The 26,822-nt window shown below is 42.9% G+C and overlaps 1 protein-coding gene across 2 annotated transcripts in view; it reads right to left on the bottom strand.

Moving 5' to 3' along the window:
• The window catches only part of EXOSC5 (exosome component 5), a 150,220-nt gene that overhangs the window by 98,326 nt on the left and 25,072 nt on the right, over nucleotides 1–26,822 (bottom strand). For both annotated transcript variants that reach the window (XR_014968593.1, XM_085625276.1), the window contains exon 3: nucleotides 6,095–6,216. Coding sequence is in view for 1 of the 2 variants with exons in the window: in XM_085625276.1 (XP_085481402.1) it covers nucleotides 6,095–6,216 (122 nt within the window). In the remaining variant the exon portion in view is untranslated. The remainder of the gene's footprint in view (nucleotides 1–6,094; nucleotides 6,217–26,822) is intronic.

Here is a 26,822-nt window from a genome sequence, read left to right as displayed (position 1 = left end):
ATAGTAATAAAAAAAAAAGCAGAATATCAGTCATGCAGAACATTTGGCAACAGAAACAAACTGATAGCACCATAATAAAGACAAGTTAATGCTAAATATGGCTAAGCAAAAAAAGCGTGTGGCTGAAAATATGGTGGACGATTAAAGACGAGTATCCTTTACATAACATCTATATACCATCTATATACCAGAGTTATAAAATATGGACCAATAAAAAAGTGTGTGTAGGGAATCCGGCGACTGAAACCGTCTAGACGTAGGTGCAAAGAGTCGTATCTACGGTACAACATCACTGTTCAAGCCTTTACCAACTATCACAAACCTATCCAGACCAAGGCCACACTAAATGCACACACACATTCCACCTCCCATTGAGGATAACTGAGTGTGTATTGCATAAAACACCAAATGTACCTGTAAACCGAAGCACCCAATAGCAAATCTCTTGCCCTAAAGCTGGAACACACCACATGCTACACCAGCACGATGCGACTTAAAGTACCCATAAAAGTAAAGACAACAAAAGACAGCCGGTCCCCTTCATGACTCCAACCTCTGGAACAATCACACCCTTCACCCGAGACTAACCACTCCTTCTTGACCTTCGTGAAAGAACTTAAACCCTATTATTCTTCACCTGAACGCCCAACCGGCAGCCACACTCCATAAGTACCTCCAAACATAACAAAACACAACTACTGCAAAACACAGCACTACTAACACTGAAATATTGTGAGGTTGTAAACCTAAAAACCTGCTCAATATTCTTCCAAGCATGCTGTGGCTTGAAACGAAAAGACACACAATTGATGGACGGTCCTAGGATGCTTGTTGCTGGTCCAGGGAGGACATGGACTGTCCGTTCGGGCTGGACTGTCCCCAAGGGGAGCAGGGTCAAGACTGATATGCATATGGCTGGGTCTAAACTGGAATGGCATGGCATGCATAAAAACTATGGATTTCATCCAGATCTGTGACTCGGGTGAATGTTTGATTTGTTCAGCATTCCCGCCCATCATCTGTTCTTTTTGCAGGTAGTTTGAAAGGAGACAAGACCTTAGTAGTCAAATGACTCCGCCATAAAACACTGAACCATGGCAAATCACCTCGTCTTGTGTTGGGAGGAAGCAGGAAGAATGGGTGGGGGGCAAAATTCGGCTTCTTCAACTCTGAGCTAGGGCATAAACGCAGGTAAAGACACAAGAAGGGATGCAACACAGTGGAGGAGTGAAGGACTAAATAAGAAAACGTTCAATGAAAACACACCTCATTTTACGCTACACGCACAGTAGTTACCACAGGGGTAGTCGGCTCACTTTTTTTTGCTTCTTTATAAACAGCAGATCAAGGATATCAGACAGCTGTTCTGGATTTTATATAGCACAATAAGTGAGTCTGCGGAAATGAGGAGTTCCTAGTCTTCTTCAGTCCCCAAACCTATAGAAAGTGTGGCATTCCAGGGAGAACTGCTACACAAAAAAAGTTAATCCCAGCTTTACCCTGGAACTGAAAATTCTTCCAGGTATCGCTAGAAACCAAAGTGAAGAACTTGCCAACTCCCCACCAAGATGTTGTCACAAACACACAGAGGAAGCCAAGGCAATATGAGGCAACAAATTGAAGCTCACAGTGTCAAGGGAGACCAGAAATGAGGTGCGAGTATACAATTAAATATCATAGAAACATAAAAAAATGTCAGAAGGCACCTTTAATTGAATAATTAAGTCTAGTTCTTTCTCCCAGATCAATCAGTTGTTATTTGAGCTGTTGCTACATCTTCAGGGAAAGTAAAAATAAAATCTATGGAAATATGTGCTTGGATTCGGGCAAGTGATGAAAGGACACACCCAAAAACATGGGTTCTCACATCCCTTCTCACCACTGTCCACCAGGCATCACACACAATTCACAGGCTTTCAGGGTAAATACAAGCAAAAAAAAAAAAGAGGTCAGATCATGTTGAGAGATGGTTTCTCAACTAAGTAGTGACTGTTATTAGGTCACCATTCTTGACACCAGCACCAGAGCTGTGGGAACACAGATGCTCTCCCTACATATCTAAACACTAATGGTCCTGGGGAGAGGAGTTGAAGCTATCTTGAAACGAAAAGCCAAGTCACAAGAGGATACAGGAAGATCATCTCCATTTACTGCTAGAAGAGTAGAAAAATCTCCTAAACCAGGGATCTGTACAATAAAATACCATCATTAGGAGACAGAGAATGAAGTATGCATGCACAATTCCACAAAAAGGCTTCCACTTTCATCGTGGGCATTTGAGAGGAATAAAAAACACTGCAAGATGGTGTTTCAAGATGTCAGCCCGCTGTTAAAAGAAAGGCAATTTTATGGAGAAGGCCTGTTTTACTTCAGTATACAAGAAGCACAAGCTGTTATGCTCCGTTGTACGTGCAAGACATTACTAGTTTAAAGTTCTTCCATTTGATGAGAGAACATGACCACAAATCTTTACCAACATTTTCTGGAACCTGAAGAAGCTTATTTTCGCAGACAAGCAAAGCTTGCATACCTTATCTAGAAGATTACCTGGTGAATTATCGTCCCATGGCAGATTCAGAGTAAAAGTAACAAGTAATTAAGCCCAACTTCCAGTCAAGCACTGAGGTATATTGGTCTCATGTTGCTCTCTACACACATCAGGTTTCATGGCACTGTGGAGCAAGTTGTCCCCAATTGTATGTAATCATGTGAGTTTAAACGTCTAATTGCGGTTTCTGAAATATTTAGGCGAAATTACGAGGAAAAACATTTTTATATGAAACAATAGAAATGTAATTTTTTTAAAAAACTCTTTTTAAATATTACATTATACCCTGTTTCTGTCCTGAATAAAAACCTTTACTGAGGCATTTATTTTTTTTCTTTTAAATCCATCAGCAAGGGGGAAATCTCAAACAAGATTCCTTGCTCCTCTCCACCCCGTGTTGGTTCCCTGCAGCTTTCCTACTGTACCTCAGGCCACACAAATCTTTGACTTTTTGTTTTTTAAATCCCATCGGCCTTCACGTTCAATATGACAACCCTTAGCCAACAAGGACAATGTGCCCTGTTTCTGTTCTCCCTTCGTCCATCCATCCGTCCTTCCTACTTAAGAGGCACAACTGCTGTCCATCCTCACTCAACCCAACCACCAACTTGCTCACGCATCACAGTGTCTCCACTGTCCAAGTCCACATTTATTTATTTGTAAAGTTTTATAAAGCGCAAACAAGACCCAGAAGGGTAACAGAGCGCTGTACAAAGAGGAAAGTTGACGTGAAGACATCTTTTCACTGGCTCCTCCAATCTCTTCTTTTGTTCCACATTTGTTTGTTTCTGCTCCTTCTCTGTTGACCTAAGCTTGACATTTGGATATGTAGTCCAGCAGGCACCATTAAGAAGTGCGTCGGCTGTTTATAGTGGCTTTTGCATTTATTGATGAATGGAGATTTCGTTTCGTTATGAAGCCCTAATACCACAGCTATTTTTTTTTTTCCAAATAGCAGTTGCAGTCAGGACACGCTCTTTCCGGACCCTTTAAAAATAAAAAATGTATAGCAAGAACACATTTGCAATGCAATAGGTCTTGCATTCCCAAGAGTTGAAGCTATTGGCATTGTAAATGACAATGCCTTTTATTAATCTGTTTTGATACAATGCCAATAGCTCAAACGCATATAAATCCGAGACCTATTGCCTAGCAAATGCTTGCATTTTTTAGTGCAAAACTTGTAATTGAGTCACTAAGTTGATGGAGTCTTTAGGAGATTACTAGGGGTGGGGACTGAAGGCCCAAACGGACACAAAGGTTCAGATCGCAGTGGAGTTATCACATTGTCAAACGATGGGCAAAGATAAATTACACCTAGGCTGACCCCACTGGTGTACGAAGACCTGTGCATTCACAGCCTCTCACAGGCCAGGCCATTGCTATCATTAGGCACAGTTTTAGATGGAGGCACACAGCTCCTAAGGGTTCGGTTCATCCCCTGGAGGAGATACGGCTTGCAAGTATAGCTGAACAATCACGGACTCTAGTTGCTAGCCTCACCAACTGCATGGACTCAATGAGTTGTTCATTGGTGGAGTCTTATTTTCTCTTACGTCACTTCTGAGATGGGATTTAATTGATAAAACAATAAAGCACACAACAGCCGACCAAGGTCAAGCACTTCGATTCCACTAGTTTCATATATCAACAGACGAGTGCAATACCTCCCGGCATCCGCCGTTGAATGATGCCAAATTGGTAAGAAAGTCCACAAGAAAGGAAGGTGCACTCTGATATAAGTCAAACCGGAAACACACTTGTAGTCCAAAAAAGTTATTTTTCTATTTAGAGTTGTTGGATTAAAACCGGCACACAGCCAACACGTTTCGTTCCGTAGTGCCACGGGAACTTCGTCAGGGCTTATTAGGAATATCAGATAATTTCTAAAAAACCAAACTATTTCAAAATGTAGTCCTTTTGGGGTGTGTATGAACACTAATAAGGATTATTCGATTCAATCAGTCCACATGATTCTGGATCATGAAACAGTCGAAAAAAAGGGTTCACATAGGTTCAGACAATGGCTCCCAAATATCCAAAAAAGCAGGTTTACAGCGGTCATTAGGTACGATGCAGCTCAACAGTCGTCTGCCGTCGCTGAGATACTAATAGCGTGTTTTATCTGCACCCGTGTGCCATTACATTTGTGAACCACTGTTCCAACCTTTGTGATCTACTTTGGATGCTGTTTTCACTTTACAAAGAAATTAACTCAGGTCTTATGTAAACCTGCTTTTTTGAGAAATTATCTGATATTCCTAGTAAGCCCATATAAAATTCCCGTGGCACTAGGGAGAACGAAACACGTTGGCTGGTATTTAATTGATGACAGACAGCACATCCAAATTTCCTATTTCTGCGAAAAAATTGGTTGCAGTTTCCTTTTAAAAACTTCACCTAGCGAAGAAGCCATCGTATGGCTGACGCGAAATGTAAGGACACATATGAGCTTTTCCTATATTATCAGTGTTAATTAAATGATCTTTTTGGAAACTGAAAGGCATGATTCACATTTTTACTCTATTCAAGGCACTGGCCTGTAGCAAATGTAGTGATGTGACATATCTGCTTAGCGCTGTGTAAGGAAAGGGGATGATGTAGTGATGTGATGTGTCTGTGCATACATAGGATGTGTGAGCATGCTTAGAATGATGGATGAGGATTCTGTGAGAATGATGATGTTGGGGTCTGTGCCCTGGGTGAAGCATGGCAGGTACAGTACAACTGGAGAGAAAACGGGGGCCTAACAGGAGCGGAGTCTATAACCTACGGGGCCTAACATGAAATAAAAATTACATCCAATCTGAAAAGCTCTAGACTCTTGTAGTTGAAGGGGAGGGTTTCCACACAACAGGATACCTCTTGCTCACTTCTCAAAATGTTGTCCAATATGTTGCAATGAACTCTGTATCACACTTCAGTCTCGTTAGATGACGGTGCCGTAGTTTCAACCCCAAATCCTAAATGGGTTATTCCTCAAAACCATTTACATTTAAGATCTGCAGCAGTGTGCAGCTGCCACTTCAACTTTGCATTTCATACAATAATCTTTATTTATAATAAGAAATATTGTCCTTTTATCTATTTACAGCCGTGTCTGTGGCGCATTAATGTGATAAACTTTAATAGCTTAGCACACGGAAATGTAATGCATCACTTCAATGCAAAGAAATGCACGTTATGTTCTGTTAACATACTGTGCCAACTGGCTAAAGGTCAATATTTTAACACACACATGCATCAACCTATGTCACATCGCAATGGTGCCAATTAAACACTAGATGCACCAATAGGCACTGAGGCAAACAACACATTGCGGGGGCCAATCGGATGGCAATTTGGCGCTCTTCAGCAGCACTAATCACATTCAGAACACCTCAACACTCAGGGCACAATGTGATCCAAAATTGAGAGCATACCTTATTGGGTGCCATACCCCACTCCTTTAATCCACACTAGGCCTAAACATCTTACAAGAGATATGACACAGCATATCAGAGAGTCAACGCAAGATCCTGGTGAGCATATGTGCAGAAAGGATACAGATCCTGCATCGCTGATGACTTGCAGCACAACGGTGACCGAGGTTCTGGGGTGCAGAGAAGTCAAGATAACAGCTTCGCATGTGTTTCGGATCTGCTGCTCACGGCTCTTTTCCTGGATCGCTGTGGAGAGAAATACCAGAATGAATATGCAAACAGTTCCAGAAAGAGCCTGTGCTTAATGTTTTTAGTCCAAATGTCATTGGTGCTGTTAACTAAAGAGCTCGGAACCAATCTCCGAGCTCCTTGCATGCATGACACAGAAGGCTAAAGCTTCTAAAAACAGTAGGGGATTTTAGTACTCCTAGGAGACTGTACAACTCTAACCTTCCCACCAGTCAGACTTGTACAAAGATGGCGACCAGTCAACACGAGGTTAGTATCTCCTATTGGGTTCTGTTTTCCACACATTCTACAGGAGAAATGCACTATCACCCACATGGACTACTTCCGGGTCCGCATGGCGCCATCTTTGCAGGCAGCAGGTCCAGCTGTACTTGGCAGACTTTCCTTTCCTAGTCTCCTGGACATAATACAATCACCACCCTCTCAATTACTTCATTGAACATTCTGCTAATGTCTGATTGCGTCTCCTTTGATATTACGTGCCCCTCTTGGGCTTCATTTCTTTACACACTGGAATTTTTCCAACGTGCATACATTTGCCAGAGGACGGAAAAGGGTGTACGTTTTTTCATTACAAAGTACCAGGATATATAAAAAAAAAAAAAAAAGCCTCCCCCTTCGGCAAAGTCACCTTCCTTTGTGTGTGATGTGTTTGGTCTTTGGATGAGTCATGGTGAATAGAAAGGCACATTTCCCAAGAGAAATAAGGGAACAGCACTATGCAAATTCTGAATTGTGAGTGGATGAAGCCATTCCTGCTTCGGGGGTGGATCAAACGAAAACTAATGTCCCCGTTTAATAAGAGAAAGACGTTCTAGTAGTCGGGAGATGAGAGGACAAAAAAATCCAAAAGGGACATTTTTACTCTATTCATGTGAAATACCACTGAAAGCCACACATCAGTTCATGCAGTTAAATAATTCACGCCCCTACTGCATGAAATATGGCAAACAGGCTCTGGGTATTTATCAGTTCAGTCTGTCAGACTTTAGACTGATTGCTTGTTTCATTACATGCTCTGCATATCTAGAAGTATATTAAAACAAGATCCTTTACAGTATTAACATCCCGCGCAACAAGATTCTGCCCCAGGCTGCAACCTGAAAACACTTTAATTAATCAGGTTCAGAATCTCCTTCCTGCCATGAGGTACACTGGCTGCACCAGACCTGAAGCCTACAGGAGCAGCCCAGAAGCCTGGAAATGAACACACAAGCACTGAGGGAAGTCACCCCCCAGCCCAACAAAGACTGGGAAACCCAATCGGTTTGATAGTGGCCATTAGCCTTTAGCTTTGTTTTGTTTTTGTAACCTTTGTCAGGGATGTCGCCAGCCATCCTCAGTTTAACAAGCATTGGCAAAGCCAATAGGTCTCGCCTTTGAGCCTTACTGGCTTGGTCAATGGTCTATAGCTCTGCTGTATAGCATCCCTAAAGCCGTGCTGTATGGCTAAATAAAAAAAATAAAGCCTATAGTCATTTTATAGGCAAAACTGATTATCGCATTCACTCTCGCTAGCCAAGATTTTAATTCTGTACGATGAGATGAGCTTAAGCAGTGCTGCGGTTTCAAACATACTAAGAACTGTGATCTATTTTCATTTCCGAAATATTACATGAAGTGGTGGAACGGGTGTACTTGCCAGGGCGAAGAAGACAAGGCTCAACTCCTCCACCGTGTGGCAACCTAGCAGGGTGCCAGTGTCTCCTTTTGCTATGGGAACATGGCTCATGTTTTTGTGCCTTCCTTTTCAACTACCACTTCGACCACTCCTCTCAAGGGTATTGGGTCTGTGCCTCTTTAAGTATAGACCATGGCTTTCGTGGGTGTGATTTTGAGTTGTGGGACCAGTTTGCGGAACGGAGTTGTGTCCATGACATTTACAGATGCACCAGTATCAGTGGGGGAAGTGGTCTGGACTCAACCAATCTCTACTTTGCACACAGGCAGAGGCCTCTTGCGACGATTTTCTCTGCCTGTGAACGACACTGTGAAACACCTCTTCGTCATCAGCAACATCAACATCGTGTTCATGGCGACTCGCAGTCGCAACACGTTGGTCAGTCTGCCCTTTCTCTATGGACAGTTGGCGGAAATTCAGCCGCCCTTGCTCAAAGTAGCTGGAGCTTATTGCTGCACCACCGCTGTAGCACACGTTGGCAAAGTGGCTTGCGCGACCACGCTTTAGACAGGGCTATCCCTGTACTGGGTACACGTCTGACATGTGGTGTACCATGCTGCAGTTTCCACAGACTTTCTCGCTCTATTTGGGGATGGAGGACATGCGTGGCCGGGCGGCGCTCTACAGCTTTGTATTGTTCTTCCTCAACTTTCACAGCTTTTAGAGTAGCTAGCATGCCCGCAACACATGCAAGGGCTGCCTCCATGTCTTCAGCCCGGCTGACTGCCAGCTCGTCGGACCAGTATGTTGTCTAGCCTGATGTCTGGTTGCCGTAGGATGAGCTTCCTTAGGTTGAACGACTGGCACCCCCGCATAAACTGAGCTCTGATTTCATCTGGCTGGTCGATGTTCATGCAGGTTGAATCTTTCATAGTTGGGATTCAATTGTGGATCAAAGTGCCGGATCAGAGCAGCCACAGCAGCATTAAAGTCCTCGTCATCTCTTGAGTTGGGGATATTTTTGAATAAGATATAACTCTGCACTGCCCACGTGAAGCATCATGGACCATTTGACTGCGCTGTCTGTCTTGCAGGTGGAGCAAAAGTAATGTTCAAGGCATCCTATCCACTGACGCCACTGCAGAGCAGCAGTTGCAGGTTCCACTAATTGGTTGGATGGCGGCAGCACAGTGACTCACACATATGCGCAACGTTGAGGTGCTGTTACTGTAGAAGTGCTGCTCAAATGTTCTACTTTCAGAATGTCACTTGTGGCGTTGACCCCACCAGCAGGGCGTGGGTCCACTCTCTCGCTACAGGCATGCAGTCACTGCTTGTGCTAAGGACACTTCACACTGTGCTGTGCCTGCTTCCCTCTTGCCTTCTGCTGACTTAGTAGTCCCTCCTTAGTACCGCCTGGTCTAATTTTGTAACCTCTTATGGCGACACCCCGTTATGTGTGTTGTTACTTGGTAGGCTTTAATTACAGCCTCCGAGCACTATTTTATCAAATAGCTTTGTCCTGCCTGCTGTTGCAGTTAGGACATGCTCTCTCCTAACGCTTTTTTTGAATTTTTATATCACAAACGCATTTGCAATGCAATGGGTTACGCGTTAAAAAACAACACATATATAAAAGTCATTGTCATTTACAACGCCAACAGCTCAAACTCTCGTAAATGCGAGACCTATTGCACTGCAAATGCTTATTGTGTGTTTATTGTAATCACACTGGGCAGGGTGGTAATATAGATCAATAGGACAAACTACAAATTTGGGTTAGTGTGCAGTTGCACAGAAAAATACCCCAAAGCTATTTCAATGTGTAGCTTAGATAGATGTATCCCCTGGACAGGCCTATATTCCCAACTAAGCACCTACCTGGAGCAACATCACCTGCTTGACAGCTCCGAATATGGTTTCAGGAGTGGCCACAGCTCTGAGACTGCCTTAACATCTGCAGTAAACAACATATGTACCCAAGTAGATGCTGGGCATACCTCTCTGTTAATACTTTTGGACCTATCTTCGGCCTTTGATACCATCTTGCCAACAAGGCTGATCAACCGTCTTCAAGAAATCGGGGTATGAGGATCCGCTCTTGAGCTTCTGTACTCATTTCAAGATGGGTCACAAAAAGTAAAGATGGACCAATTTGATTCTGACTCCATTCCCACCTTCTGTGGAGTTCCACAGGGCTCCTAATTTAGTCCTACCTTTCCAAAATGTATGTCTCTCCGTTGGCCAAGGTAATCAGATCTTTCAGGCTAGATGCTCTCTCTTATGCTGTTGACACGCAAATAATTGTGTCCATCACAAACAGCATTAAGGGCTCCGCAGCAAATTATAACAGCTGCATGCGGGCCGTGGCCGCCTGGATGGTAAACAACTATTTACGACTCATGGGAACAAAACAGATGTCCTGGTCTTTGGCAGCCAACAATCCATATGGTCTCACTCCTGATGGCCTGAAATGCTTGGACCATGCCCCTTCCCTGCTGTATCAGCAAAGAATCTTGGTGTTATAGTCAACAATTCACTCTCTTTCGATCCCCAGGTCAACAGAACTGCTTCTTTCTATTTCGGGGTTATCAGGATCCTGAGAAAGATCTTTCCATATATTTCTCTCTCTTCTTGAAAGCAAGCCAGCTGTTGCCCTAACTTTGCCCTGGCTGGACTATTGTAAGCCTCTCTACTTGGACATTAACAAGGGATCCATCCATAAACTGAAACTTGTACAGAATGCAGAAGCGAGACCGTGATGGATCGTCCTACATTCCACTTGGTCTCCGCAGCAATTTGCAAATTACACTGGCTTCATCTAGAAAAAAGAATTCTGTTTAAGGCCCTGTGCATTGTACATAGGGCTCTTCGTAATTCTGGTCCTGAAGGAATCAAAAGACTCTTACAACGGTACGTTCCCACCAAACAGCTGCGGTCTGCCAATACAAATTTGCTGGTAGTCCCCAGGTTTAGGATGGTGCCGCTTCTCATCTCTGGAACACTCTCCCTCTAACAATCTCTTGTCAAGAGTCGCATCTACCCTTTCGCAAGTCTTTAAAAACATGGCTCTTGGCACTTTAATATCTGAAAGCCTCATCCCTGCTACTCATGACCGCTGATTCTTTCCCTAGCACCTTGACAGCTCTGGGGAAAGTTTGCGCTCTACAAGATGATCATTCATATATGATTAATATCTTTGTTTCCCACCTCTGTCTGTGAATATGCTAGGAAAATGTTACAAAGTTATTTCTTACTTAATTTTCAAAATCTGATTTAATTGTGAAATCAGATTTTGGTAAAAGAAGAAGAAAAGAAACTTGATAACATTGTACTGTGTGCTGCCTGAGCCAAATGAGACCTAAAAGCCAGTTTGCTTCTCAGACCCTACCGAGCTGGAATACACACCCTTGATTGGGAAAGTTAAAACTCTGGCTCAGAGGACAATAGCCTTGCCTTTGAGCCCAGGATGAGCAGTTGGTATTAACTGCTGGCATCTTGCGGGTATTACCGGTCTGTGAGTGGAAAGAAACAGTCTAGAGAACAAAGAGCAGCTTTAGCATTACCTCTTTTGACTAGAGATGTCAGGGAGGATTTACCCTATTCATTCCCAGGACCCATCCAGACAGCTATGCTCCAGTCCCAATAGTGAGACAACCAATTTCGACCACGGGTTGGAGGAGACCGGACAAATAAAAGAAAAAAAACGGGGGGAAAAACGTACCTTGCGCTTGCCGCACCCCAAAAAAGTGCTGCCCGGGACAGGCCCCCTCCCCCCTCACCACCACCCCTAGCTACACCACTGCAAATGGCTGTCTTCAATCATGCTTTACTTTTTCTAGGTGCTTTTTGCCTTAAAAATGTCATATCTATAATTCCTCTTGACCTACTAACGATCGTTCTGTCTTATTTAACATTACATTTTTTTCCTGAAATCGTTTAGGAATGTTATTGTGTTGTTTTCCTGGCTTCACAACTGTTGCTACTACTTGAACTTAAAACGCCCTTCTCTGTGGATTACGGTATGCACGAGCCATAAGTACCGTGTATGTGCTACAACTACCATGGGTGAAACTCTTCCAAACTTGCGTTTTGACCAAACAGTTTCTAACTGCAGATGTGTGTGCATTGTTTGGGTTTGATAGGTCTCGGTTTCAGGGGTTCACACATTTACATCCGTGGTGAGGTTGTAACGGGGGGGGGGGGGCAAAAGTAACTTCAGACATATTTTGGATGAAGGGTTAAGATGAATGCTGTCAAATATGCATGCTTGTTGTTTGATATTTTCGGTCAAATGGGAAAGCGCTAAATGAAGGAGAGTGAATGGGATTAGACTGTCAAGATCTATTGCTATATGGTAGTAGATGGAGACTAAATAAGGGATTATCAGGCTTAGAATCTTGTGAGAGGCAGGATAATCTCAGATAGTAGACAGTGGCCATGATGGTGGACTCGGGCAGAAGGCAGATGTCTCAGCAAAACCCTCCCAAAGAATGTGAGTGACTTGTAGAGACTAGGATTACAGATGTGATCGGGGGATGGATTGTGTAAATCTTAAGGGTTTGTAAGGAAGACCATTTCCTCAAAAATGTTCAGACCAATACAAAATCTCATTCAGAGATGTATGTTTAATCTAAAATCACGTCTCTCCAAAAAGAGAGTAAGCCCTCAGAAACAAAGGAGACAAGATTTGAACACCAAAGCGCAAGTGATATCACCCCTCCGCAGAACACGATAACTTACAGGCCTCCTTTAAGCATCTTTATGTCTTAATTAATATTACCACTGACGCTGTATGCCACAAACACTTTTGTTGTGTATTCGAAAAATAGATGTAAAAAATATTTTACATCAAAATCACATTCAATATACCTTTTTTATGTATTGAGCACGATTTTGATGTAAAATATTTCTTATTGTGTTTATTTTGCTTTGGGTTGCGAGTATAACTGCAAGTGCAATAGAGCGCTGATTGTGACAATGTAATAATTGTGAAGCAAAAATGTATGGGAAATTTTAAGACATGCATTGAGAAGGACTTTTGTTGACACAGTGGTTTGAAAATAAACAAACAAATATATCTTACCTTCCTCTTAACAACAACAGTGCTGCTTGGAAAAAAACAGATCTATTTTCCATATTAAAGTCATTTTTTTCCTTCTTTCTAAATGCGATTTGACACAGATTCTATACGCAATTCAAATCAAATCTTAGTCCATTTTTTGCAACTTCGTCTTGAACGGTGTATATTATGATGTACACTCAGAACGTTAAGCAATGTACAATTATTTTAAGACCCAGCAGTGAAAAGGAGTGTGTTGAATCAAACGATGTTCAGCTCACAGTCACAAACGAATGAAATCGAGCCAAGACGATTAGACTGGACTGGTTCTTTATCTAAACTATTTTTCCCTTCATACCCAGAAAGAGGCGGATGTAGATGTCTAAAAGTACATTGTTGTAATGTAGCATGTGCAACAGACTCATTCCATTGAATGGGCTACATCTTAGCAAACCCATCCAGGGCCTAAAAAACCTGAGAAATAATAATTAATTAATATGGTTTGATAAAAGCACAATCCCATTTGGGAACTTCCCATGAAACTTCCTCACTGGGGTTGCTTATTACAGGAAATAGGGATAAGGGTTAAAAAAAAAATCCGTGACAAATTCAATGTAGCTGCGCATTACAAAAACCCAGAAACTATGTCCAGTCCAGTAGGAGACAGTCTATTACCTACACTGTGTAGCCCTTCCCAAGAGGGATGAGAAAACAAGGTGTGCCACTGAAGCTCATAGGAGATGCATGTAAACCCCCATGCAGGAATCAAATTCATGCAAACCTATGTCTGCATGATACTGAAATTAGGGATTTCTAGGTCCTGAAAATGTCAAATGAAATAGTAATGGAGGTAGAAATCCCTACGATTTGAAAAGGAGAAGCAGGTACCATTCACAACACTGGTCCCAAGATCTATGGCCCCTATTTCTCAGCGGTGGTTGCAACAAAATCTAGGTTACATTTCTTGAGGTGTGGATGCAACAGCAGGACGTATGGTCTCATTTACATACTGGCTACATCTCTTCAGGCCTAAACGGACATATTTTCGTGGCATCAAGAAGCGTTTGACAGTGTAAATAGTGGCCATCTTCCAGTGAAGACGACATGTGAGACTAGTGAAAGCAATATATAGGCAGCAGGAACGCGTTATTCTCAAGGACTTAAACTAACAGGGCTTTAACGAGCAAGAGCCCGTTGGCTAAGAAGACATGACGTGGTATTTTATAATGTTTTAAGCAGCAGATCCGAGACCTGCAGGCGCTTTTGCAAAGCCTGGAGGGAGAAGCAGCGCCGGATTTCTAGGGCACAGCCTCTCCAACACTGCCATCTACTGGTGCGCTGTGGCAACAGTTTCAAGCACAGCGGCAGACAGACCATAATCGACAACCTGCACGTCAAAAGGCAAACTGCAAAGGCTGTACTTGGAGTGGTATTTTACAAGAAAAACTGAAGTAGCATACACAATAAAAAAGTGCGAGTCTCTGCAGTGTTGAACTTGTTTCGCGATGGTTTCTGAAAATGAAGCAAGCATTGGCAATGTCAATAGGTTATAGTGATGAATGCACTGTCTAGCCAGAACGAAAAATCGATGTAGGTCAATGAATGCCCTCCTCACACTAATGCTGCTATCAGAGAAAGACCCAATAAATTATATAGTAGTCGACGACACTTATAATAGCATTAAAATGTCATGTGTGTGCCCCTGATAGTCATACCTCAGGCAGCTGGGCAAATTAAGGAAATTACCACAGCTGTGAGAAGAGCAAACACTTTTTTTGGTAGCACACAACTTTTGCCCAATCAAAATACGTGCTCCTGCCCCCCCCCCCCCAACATGTGGGCGGAACCAAAGCCCCTCTCTAGTGATGCTTACATAATGGGCTGGCGACAGCTGTGCTTTTAAGGCAGGCCATAGAAACGTGTGTGGATTTCAGAAGTTAATCTATTTTATAAGTAGTCAAAGTGGTCCTTCTGGAAAAGGCATGACTGTTTTGTGGTTCCAAAAACATCGCGTTCACTTCATAGAGCATTAGATGCAAATTTCTAGTCAGTGTAAATACGAAGGATGCCTTCACCCTACAAGTGTGCGCCGACAGGCTGCAGTACGTGGCCTCCTGTGTCAGTGAGATATTTACCGCCAGCTCACGCGCGTGAGGGTTCTCGAGACACATAGATATCAGGGCGGCTCCTCCCTTTCCTGTGTGGGTGCTGGAGGCCCAGGGTTGCAGTTATCTCAGTGCTCTTTCCTGAGGGCCCTCGGGCAGTTGCAGGTTGTCTGGCATTGACCTGTGTGGGTAATGTTATTTACCACATATGCCCAAGCCCACAATACTGGTGCATTCAAAGAGCCTGCCCTTCAGCATCAGAGTCTCTCAGGTTAGTGACACACACAGGCCTGACCAACTCCAGGAGGCGGGGGTGCTTAGAGACGCAAAATCAGTCAGACTCGTCAGAAGACTTGGTATCTTCAAGGTACAATCAGCAGTTTACATTAGGAAAGGAAACTTTGTTTTACAGGTAAGTAAACAATATACTTACATTTATAATAACAAAACTTAGAAGGTTCCAGCACCTTTTAAGCCCATGTTAGAAACACTGATGTCGTTGCAGCTCAACACTGCGCACTATGGGCGATATTATCCTAGGGGAGATGCTTTAGGGTGACTCGAGTCTGTATCTGAAGCATTCGTGTCCATTAGAAAGTATGGAGAGTGACTGACAGGATACTGGTAGGGGTACCGGTACATAGGCTTAACCCTGGTGTACCAACTGCAGTACCAAAGGATGCTAAAGAAAAGAGTGTCAAATCTTATACCAGTCAAGTCCTGATTTAATAGCTGGGACACCTAATAATCCAAAATATGCCATCAAAATAACACACGACCCAAACAACAATGTTGCGGCCCACAAGAAAGTCTTGCGTGTGCCTGTTGTGGTCCTGTGTGACATTGTGTCCAGTCACCAATGCCCCGTTGACAGACAAAGTCAGGGATGGATCAGGCTCACTTTTCTCGATGATGGGGTGCTAGTCCTCTACCCACTAGATGGGTTTTCTTCCTACTGGGCAGCTGGTCTGAGACAAACAAGGGGCACCTGTGCAGGCTTAGGTCCTTGAGATGCCTTCACACTGGTCCATCAAGTCAGCCGAGTCATGTGATGTATTTCTAAGGCAGATGCCGCTGCTTATGGCAAGCCAGTGCAGCTCCTTTCGGAGGGAAGTAGGTGTTCTTCCCTTTCTCAGGTCAAGCAACAAGGCGAGTCTGCAAGCTTTCCAGGCATAGGTCCAAATATTGAGGCAGACTACCAATCACTGCAGAGGCTTCACTTATGGTCCTTTGTCTTCTAATTTTGCAATGGTGCACGTGCCACTTAGGTGCACAGGTGAAGAAAAACAAATTACCGGCCGAGGGGGTTAATATTTAAGCCACCTTCTAATGGACAGATAATAATAATAATTCACATTTGTAAAGTGCGAACGATCACCCGTAAGGGTCTCTAGGCGCTGGGGGCCGTCGGGAAGATTAAGCAAGCTATTGCCCAGAGTCACATGGTGCTGGGCTAATCTGCCACCAGCGCTGGGGATCGAACCGTGATCCCCAGATTCCGGAGTCAGTCACCCTGGCCGCGGCGCCACACCTCTTCCCCTATGGACTGCTAAAGCCAACCAGAGGGTTTGCAACCTTTGAAAATGAGGGTTCCTCCAGTCCTGAAGAAGCATTTTTCCCCAGAGGTTGCTGGCCACATTTGCAGGTTTCCTGCCAAAGTCCATACAAATATTAGACTAGGCTGCAGTGCTTAATTTGAGCCGATGTTTCCGGTGCTCAGCACCGGCACTGAATCATCGGCATCCGCACTTATGACAGCTGCCACATGGTGGCGCTGTAATTTAGAGAGGAGCAGAACAGCAATTGTTTATTAATTAGGTATGCATTAAAAAGAACGAATACCTACCTGCCGCCCTAGCTATTTTTTAGGTCTCGCCTGAGCCAGCGCTTTAGCGCTGCTCTGGCGAGAGCTATAGAAAGCGGGATTTGGGAGTGCAAACGAGTGCTTTTCAGGCCGCCAACTACAGTGCATGTACACCGGGCGCGCGCACCATTTGGAAGCCTGCGTGATCATTTCGCGGCCGCTTTGATGTTCTCAGTGAACCGCGCGGCCACTGAGAACATCAAAGCGGCCGCGATAGTGCTCACCATATGCCAGCCTTCCCTGTGTTGCTTTAGCACTCAACCCCCCCCCCTCCCCTGTTACCCGTGTGGCTCACTTTCTCTTTCATGGCCGCGCGGCGTTAATTTCACGGCCGCGCGGCGTTAATTTCACGGCCGCGCGGCGTTAATTTCACGGCCGCGCGGCGTTAATTTCACGGCCGCGCGGCGTTAATTTCACGGCCGCGCGGCCAATGCTTGTTGTAGAAGGAGCTTTTCAGGTGCTTGGAGTCGAACCTGCCCGGACTAAAAGTGTCTGCGAAAATCACCGTTTCTAGCCTTCACGTGTATGCCCTTTATGGCGAGAGAGGTTTACAAGATTAACTGTACTGGCATTTGAGTTATTTGTTTTATTTATTTGTAATTTCCTTGTTTGGGTGAAGTGATTGTCTAGTGCAGCTGAGCTGTTTTCCTCGGAAAAAAAGCGTTGACTAGCCTCGCACACAACAGCCGTGTGCCACAGAAGTGCCTGCCCTGGTGATATTACGTGTCACATGAGGGTGATAAACGGTTTGATGTGCAATGTCTAGAACTGTTCGGGCAGATAAATGGAGCAAACTGATCTTCCCATCGGACTGCGCTCTACAGACGCTGCAAAGCAAGATAGAACATACCTTCTTCCTTTAAGCTGCTCAGCCGGAAGTTATCACTCTTTCCTTTTCCCACTGATTACTAGTCCCAGACAGAACAAGAATTTGCAATGCAATAGGTCTCGCATGTACGCGAGTTTGAGCTGTTGACATTGCAAATGATAATGGCTTTTATTTTTGTTTTCAAAACCTAAATAAAAGTCATAGTCATTTACAATGCCAATAGCTTAAAGTCTCGTAAATGCGAGACCTGTTGCATCGCAAACGCTTGTTATAGCTTTGGGGCCTGGAATAGTCTGAATGGTCGCACTTGTAGCAGTGTGCTGGTTAGTAGTTGCATTGGTACTTTCAATGGCAACGCTGGCAGTGGCAATGGGTAGTCCAAGCTGCAGAGGCCGTTTTGACTAGAGCCCTGGCACTAATTTTTTTTATTTTGTTTTACAAATTAAGCACTGCTGGGCTAGTTTGGGTGTCATGCGTCACCAGCCAAGTCCATCCCAATGGAGGTCACCATTCTGCACAGCCAGGAGCATGGTTCGCTGAACCTTACAACACACAGGTTACACCACATACAAGTCTGCAGATATTACAGCCATGCTGCAGAAAAGACCAAGACATGAAGATAAAGGACAAATGGTAGGGGTGCCTTTTACAGATGTGAAGCAGTAGGCAGTATACCCACAGGGATCCATGAGAAAAAAAAAAAAAAAAAAAAAAAAAGAGGTGGGGGTGCTGGAGCGGGTAATACAACATTTTTGTATACCCTCCCCATTTTGCATGTTTATATTAATTAGATTAATTAATTATATTTGAACTAATAGATTGATGTGGAAGCTACTAATCAACCTTATACACGTGGGATTGCTTTGCATGACTTTATTAATTCGTAAACTAAATTATGTACGCATACTAATGAGACAATTAGAATAATGCATGATATATGTTGCTTTTGTGATGTATTTGTGATTTGCGCTTTATTTTGTAAGTATAAAACTGCTTGAGTGTTGCTTATTGCTAGATAAATACACACACATATGGGTATTAGTGAGGGAATAACATTTATTTAGTCATTTCTATGTATTAATTACGTTTTGTGTTTCTTTTGCTACAGTTGACCATTTGGGCCTGCCACAAAATGGCTGCCTCTGGTACCTAACCAGACAGTCGACGCTGTATGAGGTTTGGGTGAAGTGCACTTGCGCTGACGCCAGCTACAGTGGCCTCGTCATGACCCTAACCAGACTGTACCCAACAAGGTCATCCTGCGAAGCAAGCCAGCTTTTCAGAAAGAACAATTAAACGCCTTTTAAAACCGGAAAATAAGCAAGATTGATGACATCAGAGACATTATTTGTTGTGAACCCTGTCAGACGAGTTCGATTGACCAATCAGACGAACTGAAGACCCGTTTTTGTTACAATTTGTCAATGATTTTACTATAAATTATGGTAGAATAGAGAGGTTAGTGCGAGTTAGTTTCTGGCCTTAATTGATTTCCTGACGTTATGCTGACGGAGAGGACGGTGACACTGCAGGACAGCTGTTTCCCTGAATCTTTGATGGACTGAATTAATGCCCAAACTCCTGATGAACTGAAATTACTAAATTTGATGGGCATAGATTTGCGAGACTACCAGATTTGACATGGAGGACGACAATTAGCCAGAATAGGTAAATATGAATGGCGACTTGATTAAATGAGTGATTTAATTTGCATTAATTAGATAAAGATTGAATTGAATAACTACAGAATGAGTTGGGTTGTTTATTAATTGAAAATGTATTAATGAGAAGGTAAATTAGAGAATTGGAAGTTAACCTAAACCTGCAACTAACTGATCCATCCCGATTTATGAGAGGAAAACTGAAGGTAAAGTTCAGGGCCTAATGAGTATCAGAAGGTTGCGTAGATTTATCGCTCATTAGGGTAAGAAGGGTAATTCTTCTCATGCCAGCGTTTGGAAGATAATCGCCACCCAAGAAACACAGATTGATGGTGAGTGAATGTTGGTGTTATGGGCCCCACCAGAGAATGTATGAATAGTGTGTGTTTGTGAAATCTTTGGTCTGTGACGGAGGGAGGGATATTTTGCACTCCACGCTGGAGCATGGGCTCATGACTACAATCATGCAGCCGCCACATACCCTGGTTTTAGAAGGCAACAGTCAGTCTCACTGGAAATGGGGGTACACCGCAAAGCTCTAATTTACACAATAAATGAAAAGCACCCCCAGTGTGTTAGCATGATTTCGAAGCTCGCCGGGGTGGGGGTGGCTGGGGAAATCTAGGAAGCAATGCCTAAATATACTAGAGCAAATGGTCATAGCTGGTTTAAAGCCACATACAGATTTTGTCTCAACATCTTTTGTCACCCATCTATTTCTCAATTCCTGCTGCTTCCTTGTCACAGTGTTAGTCTCTTTGTGATATTGGCTGATACAACCAGCTGACTGCACCATGGTCCTCTCTTCGGAGTTTTGCTTGGATGTTTCTCATCTACACCCTGTGGTGACACATAGGCGTGCTTTACTCCCGAGGTGTGTCTTATTTTTACTTCAAAGTTACCTGAACAGAGTCATGAGGCCAGAATCCTACCAGAGCCTAGAAGCTTGCTTTCAATGACTACTTTCGGGAGGTTGTAGGTGGATGGACTGGACATTACCCGTTTCCTTCATTTGGACGCCATTAGTCATTGGATCCCTTCTTATGTTGAGCCGTCTGAAAAATCTGCTGTGCCCACGGAGACGGATTTCTTTATCGTGTTGTTTGACCCTTTAGCAGCAAGCACTGTCCATAACTGAACGTAACAATTTGGTTCTTTGCCCGATTGATTGTAGAGCTGGGCTATTTTCCAGCCCAGGTGTTTGCGAATCGCAGCCCATGGTTAATGAAAAAGTTTTGTTTTTTTCTAGCAGTATTCACTCTTTACCGCCAACACTGTGTTAGAAATGCTTAAGGAATCTTCCTATGCTTTGATGTAAAATTCAAAAAGGCCATTTTTTGGCTAAATTGCTTGTACTTTGTAGGTTTATTTTGAGGGTTAATTGTCTATATTCCATTTCAGGCAAAGAGGGCCTTTAGCTTTCTCCTTGATGTTGAAAGGGCAGAGATGACATCAAATGATTTTATTTTTAAAGGAAATGATTCTGATAACATCTGTGCAAACCACAGAGAATGTGTGCAAAGTTTCAGGTTTCAAAATTGGGCACAAACATGAATTTTAGTTACTGCATCATAAAAGCATGCAGGAGCAAAGATAGATTTGAGATGTTAATCATTCAATTAAACATAGATATGACTATTATTCAGGAAATACTATTTTCACGGATTTATATGTGTTAGAATAATGTAGGAGAAAATCTCACGTTTTGGATTTTATTGCTAGCTGATTTGAGTTTTATGAATTGGATATAATCTTAATAAGACTAAAAGAAATGTATTATGAATTAGTTTGGTTTTCATGTGGAAAATTAACTATAATATTTAATGTAACAACATGTGTACCGAAAATGACAAAAGAAAAGTAGGTGCTACACAACAATTTTTATATGTGTTCTCCTGAAACTTCTTTAGCCTGTATTTCACACATGTATTAGTCAAATGACACAAACGACAAAGATTTAAATACTTTATACTGACGTATTAATTATGATCAGAATGAAATGTTTACTAATATGTTTGTCATATTTTGAATTCACATACTAGCTCCCTATTAATGTAAAATCCATAAATTAGCATGATCTTGCCGTATACAAGCCCGATTTTCATGAAGGCCGCATTTTCCGTTCCAGTTAAGTCACAGACTGAACATTTTCCAAGACTATGAGAATTTTTTTCAGTATTACAACTTGTATTGAAATGATAACTGTTACCTTTGACATCTCCCGGACTGAATAATGCACTGGCAACAATTCTCAACAGCTGCTTAGGAAAGAGACCTTTTAAACCCACATGCTTTCTTTTTAATGCCAGATTGTTCAAATGTGTTCTATGTTTACACAACCTAAAGAACTGCGCGATTGATTCAACTAAATTTTACAGATTTGTTTTTTCTTTTTGCCACATCATCATCACACTATTGCGGATTAACCAATCAACTGAATGGCCTGACAGATTTGAAGTGATTTTTTTATTTATACAGCGCAAATAATACCCTGAGGCGTCTAGGCGCTTGCCAACTATTCGCATGAACATTGATGGTTTGACTGAAGGTTCTAGAACTGGATTGGAGATTGTAAGGTATATAGACAAGTCTTTAGGCCTTTCCTAAAGGAGAGCAGGTCGGGCGAGTGTTTGAGCTTTATTGGCAGATGGTTCCACAATCTGGTTGTGATGTTTATAAAGCTTTTACCGAGCCATCTCTGGAGTCGGGGTTCGGTACCTTCACCAGTTTACGAGAAGCGGACCGAAGAGTTCGAGATGAGGTATACCATTGGAAACGATCCTTCAGATAATCAGGACCTAGATTATGTAGTGCCTTGAAGGCGATTCATAATGCCTTGCAATTGATTCGTTTTTCCATAGGCAGCCAGTGAAGAGTAATGAGGGCATGTTTGGCTGACAAGTATTTGGGTATGCTAAGGAGCAGCCGGGCTGCAGAGTTTTGAAAAACCTGCAGTTTCCCCAGTAGTGCCTTGTTTATACCAATCAGAAGTCTGTTACAGTAGTCCAGCTTAGAGAGAACCAGTGCTGCCACCACTGTTTTCTAGAATTCTGGTGGTATAAACAGAAAGATTTTCCTCAGTATTTTCAGAATGTATAAAGTGGAGGACGTGAGCGCCTTCACATGGTGGGAAAAGGACAGGGTAGTGTAAAAAAATGACCCGTACATTTTTTGCCTTTGTGGCTGGAATGGGAAGAGGACCCAGCTCCGCTGGCCACCAGTCTGTGGACCAGAAGAATGTGTCTCTGCTAAAAAGTAAAACTTTGATCTTATTAAAATTTAATTTGAGGCAGTTCTCCGACATCCATCTGCTCACGTGTCACATAGATGCATTAATTTTGTGGGCCGTGTCCTGGTTATTACTCGAGATGGAGAAAATGATCTGGGTGTCATCTGCTTATGCTTATGACACCAACGCAAAGCCGTAAGATTTGATCAATCTGGCCAGAGGTGTAACATATACATCAAATAGAGTTCGGTTCAGGGACTAACCCTGTGGCAACCCATATGGGAGCCTAAAGCAGTGGGACTTGAGACCATCCACTTTGACGAATTGTTTACGGTTTGACAGGAAGGATTTGAGGAGTGCGAGGGCCGTGCCTGCTATCCCTTTTTCCTGAAGGCGATCTATCAGCAGGCCATGGTCCACCGTGATGTCAAGGGATGTCATCCCGGAACTGTTCGAGTAGAATGGCTCATCTTTGGAGGGGCAAAAAGAGGGAGGTTCTTTGGCTGCTGCTGGCTTGCTACTTTGGGCTTTTTGCGCTACTGCTTCCTGAGACGTTGGGAACTCTGACTCGTTACTGCAGAAAGATTCTTGATGGCAGATCTAACCTTGCGGATGAAGGGTTCAGGTCTAGTCACAGTGACTCTTGCTGTTAAAGCTGCAAACTTTCGCTGTCTTGACAAACTGGAGTGGCTACTTGGAAGCTTGCTGTACTCTCTGGAGTGTCTTTACTTAGGCTACCTATACCTATCAATACATACTCTGTATGTGATATAATCTGCTTTGGCTGAGGAAGATTCCCCATTGTATTCTCCCCGAATCCCAGAGGCTTAGTACATTTCATTAAAATCCTTTACTAATCTAATCAGAGCTGTATGCTATTTTTATCGAATGCAAATGTTCTTTAACTATTAGATTGAATAACTAAAACTTTAACTTTAACCTGATTCTTCTATTCTGTCTCATCATTCCTTGAGGGTGAACATTAATTGGGTTATCTATCTGATTGGGAAATTTTAATCTATGACTTTATGGAAATTAGTTTTAGATACAGTTATCCTATTCCTTATCCTCATTGGGTGACTGTCCATTCCTCTGATATCCAACCCCTTTCAGGACAGAGCAAGATCCATTGGAGGACCAATTGAATAGGAGTAGCATAACATAAGTGGAAAATCCGCCAGGCCCCAGTAAATGCTACAGCAATGTACTAGCTTTTGTCGCGCAGAAATTTTGGTCGCTGGAGTTAGGTGTTCCACGAAACAGGGTATTAATAGATCTCTCTCCAGCTTTTCCCATGGTCTTTTGGGGATTTCAGGTGGTATACTGTCTCTAGCATACCTCAGGTTTTTCCAGGTACTCTATTCAACTTGGAAATAAGTCTTCACCAGTAGATGTTCTCTCTGGATTATTATGGGCAGCTTTGAACTCTCAAAAGCGAGTAATGAATCCACGCCATCATTATGATGGTCCTTAGTTCTGACAGAAGGACAATTCTCTCGCCTTCTCCACTAGCAGTACGTAACATTTGTGGAAAAAGTGTGGTGCTTACGTTGGAACCTGCTACTTCTCCTGAGTGTAATCTATTTAAGCCTCAGCAGGCTTGTTCTGTGGTTTGCAATATAGATACAGTCCCCAAGTTAGAGAAGAGATTCTTAATTATTTTTTTTTAACTTCATCTCTTGGCTAACCAGGCCTTACAGGGTGACTTGAGTTAGGTTGGATCTACTTAGCGTGTCTGTCACAGAGGGAGAATTCCAGATAGTACAGAATGCTTCCCGCCACCTACACAGGACAACTTTTCACTTCTGAAAAAGTGCAGGTACATCACATAGGGCCAGATTATGAATTAGGTGTAGAGGTGTCGCATGCCTGTAATTAATGATTTCAGACAGTTTCTCTGCACCTAAATCGCCTGCTACAAGTTAGACCACCCAGAACGGGGAATAACCAAACAGACCGGGTTTTCCAAGTAAAATTCCATGCAGTAGTCACTTTTATGTGTCGATTACCTCTCTAATCTAACACCTGCACGCAGAAGGTGGTAAGCCGGAGCGGGGGCCGCTGGTGCGCAGGGCATGGAAGAGAGGCGAGAGCATCAAAGGGCAGTGAAGGATGTGGCCTAGCAATGCAGATTATTACCTAATCTCTGTCTCAATGGTGAACATTCCACGGGATAGTACTGGGCTGTACTGATCAAGCACTGCAGATATTTTGGTTCTTTAATCAAGTTTTAAATGAGGCAATGGGCGCCTGGTCCAAAAGCAACACCACTGTCTGCCCAAAAACACTTTTGATGAACTGATGCAAACTATCCATTCCTAAGAGAACAAAGTCCATGTTCATGTCTCTACAGCACAGTCCAGCTTGCCTAAGCTAGTGGTTGTTTTCTTGCATCCGATCTCGTCCTAGATCGGTCTCTTATGCATCACACAGAAGCACCACCGATTTTGTTAAGTAGTAATATTACAAAATAGGGATACTGCGCATCTTATTATTAATCATCTCAAGTTCTACTTAGTAGGATGGAGCATCATTCCAAGCAGTACCTACTGCGTTAGCCTTTATCAAATATGATAAAACTTTGTAAAGCTTTTCCTCCTTTTCTAGAAAGTCTTACCAAATCTATTGCAGTTGTTTGTTAATGCTGAAAAATTCTGGGCTTTGGATGGTTTGGGAATTTGATTCATGGCGCGTCCCTTGACTGACAGATGGTCGCAAATATAAAGCAATTTTTCCTCAGCTGTAATTTCTTTAGGTCAGCCTAATGTGTCTAGTCTAAATTAGTTTTACAACCAGCAGTTGAACCTTAAACGTGGTAGGCCTACTTCTCTGTCTACTTACACTCTTATAAGGGAGTCATCAGGATCGATTTTAATGCCACAAAAGTTAGCGTGTTCTTGATTTAGTTTGAGTTGGTAAATATTTCATGTTCAAACCAGATCAGGCAGGATTTCGACTAATGTCAGAGAACAACGTCTTCTCTCAGTGTCTGATACCATTGCGTGCTTTTGGGATTTATTCATAGTCTTACATTTACTTGTGCCATTTTCTTACTCATTTTACTACCTATCTAGTCTTTGCTTCCCCGTTATTGGGTGATTATAATTTGCCTTTCTATGCTGGCACATTCCAACAATCCCAATTGAACCAGGGCATCTACACCAAGTCTCTGCTTCCCTATGAAGTATCTCCCTTCTTGAAATAAGTCTATATATTCTTCTAGGACTCCCAAAGTCCACTGAGAAGGATCTGTGCAGTCCTGCTCCTCATTCAGAATATTGTCATTATCAAAAACTACAAACTTATTCTGATACGACTTCTAATTCTGTGAGTTTTTTATCATTAGCATACATTACTCCATGGTCTCAGGGTGACTTCTTTAACAATTGACTAACCTTGCTGTTAGAACATAGCAGTCTGCACCACAATCCAGTGACATCAGACTGCTCTCTGGTACATCATCATGGTTCCTTTCTCCCACAAAAAATAAAATAAAATGATGCTGCAGGTTTTAGGGCCAGGCTCTGAATTTCCTGAGTCTTCTGCGGTGGATTTAAGCAGGACTGCAGTGGCTTGTGAGGTGATTCGGTTAATGGCATCCCATACTCTTCTACTAAAATGTGTCCTATTTCTCTTTCAGTATTTTGAAGCATTCCATAAAGCACATTTACTGCACAATGCAGTATGGTTTCAGGGGAAGTCTGCCTTGTACCATCGTCAGAGCACCTCTCAGTTCTAGCCCTTGGACAGGAACCTTGAATTAGCCAAGACCCTCCAAACTCTTGAGCCTCTTAACACTGTTCGGATAGTGATGTAATTCGTAAACAGTTTTCTAGCTTCAAGTCTGATTCTCGTGGTAGGCATGGGAAGGAATGTCTGCCAAATAAAATTACATCCCTGAATAATAAGTCTCAAACATCTACACAAGTAGCGATAGCTGCCAGTGTCTGCGCTTATGTGAGATATAGGTCTTTTCGTTCCACCCACTCGTTTCTTATGTAGAATGTGTATCTTTCAAACACACAAAAGATGATGTGAAAAATTCTTGCAATCGGTCTAACAATTGACAATCGCTCGGCATAGCATTCCAATCCATTGTTCTTTAGCCCACCATGCCACCTCAGTTTGGACCCAGCCATATGCAAATCAGTCTTGGCCCTGTTCTAAAAGGCACAGTCCAGCAGGGTCCTCCCTGAACTGGAACACAAGCAACACAAAACCACATTTGCCCT

This window comes from Triturus cristatus, chromosome 9 (assembly GCF_964204655.1).
Source record: "Triturus cristatus chromosome 9, aTriCri1.1, whole genome shotgun sequence".
Classification (NCBI taxonomy): Eukaryota; Metazoa; Chordata; class Amphibia; order Caudata; family Salamandridae; genus Triturus; species Triturus cristatus.
This window is presented reverse-complemented; position numbering and strand designations above follow the sequence as displayed.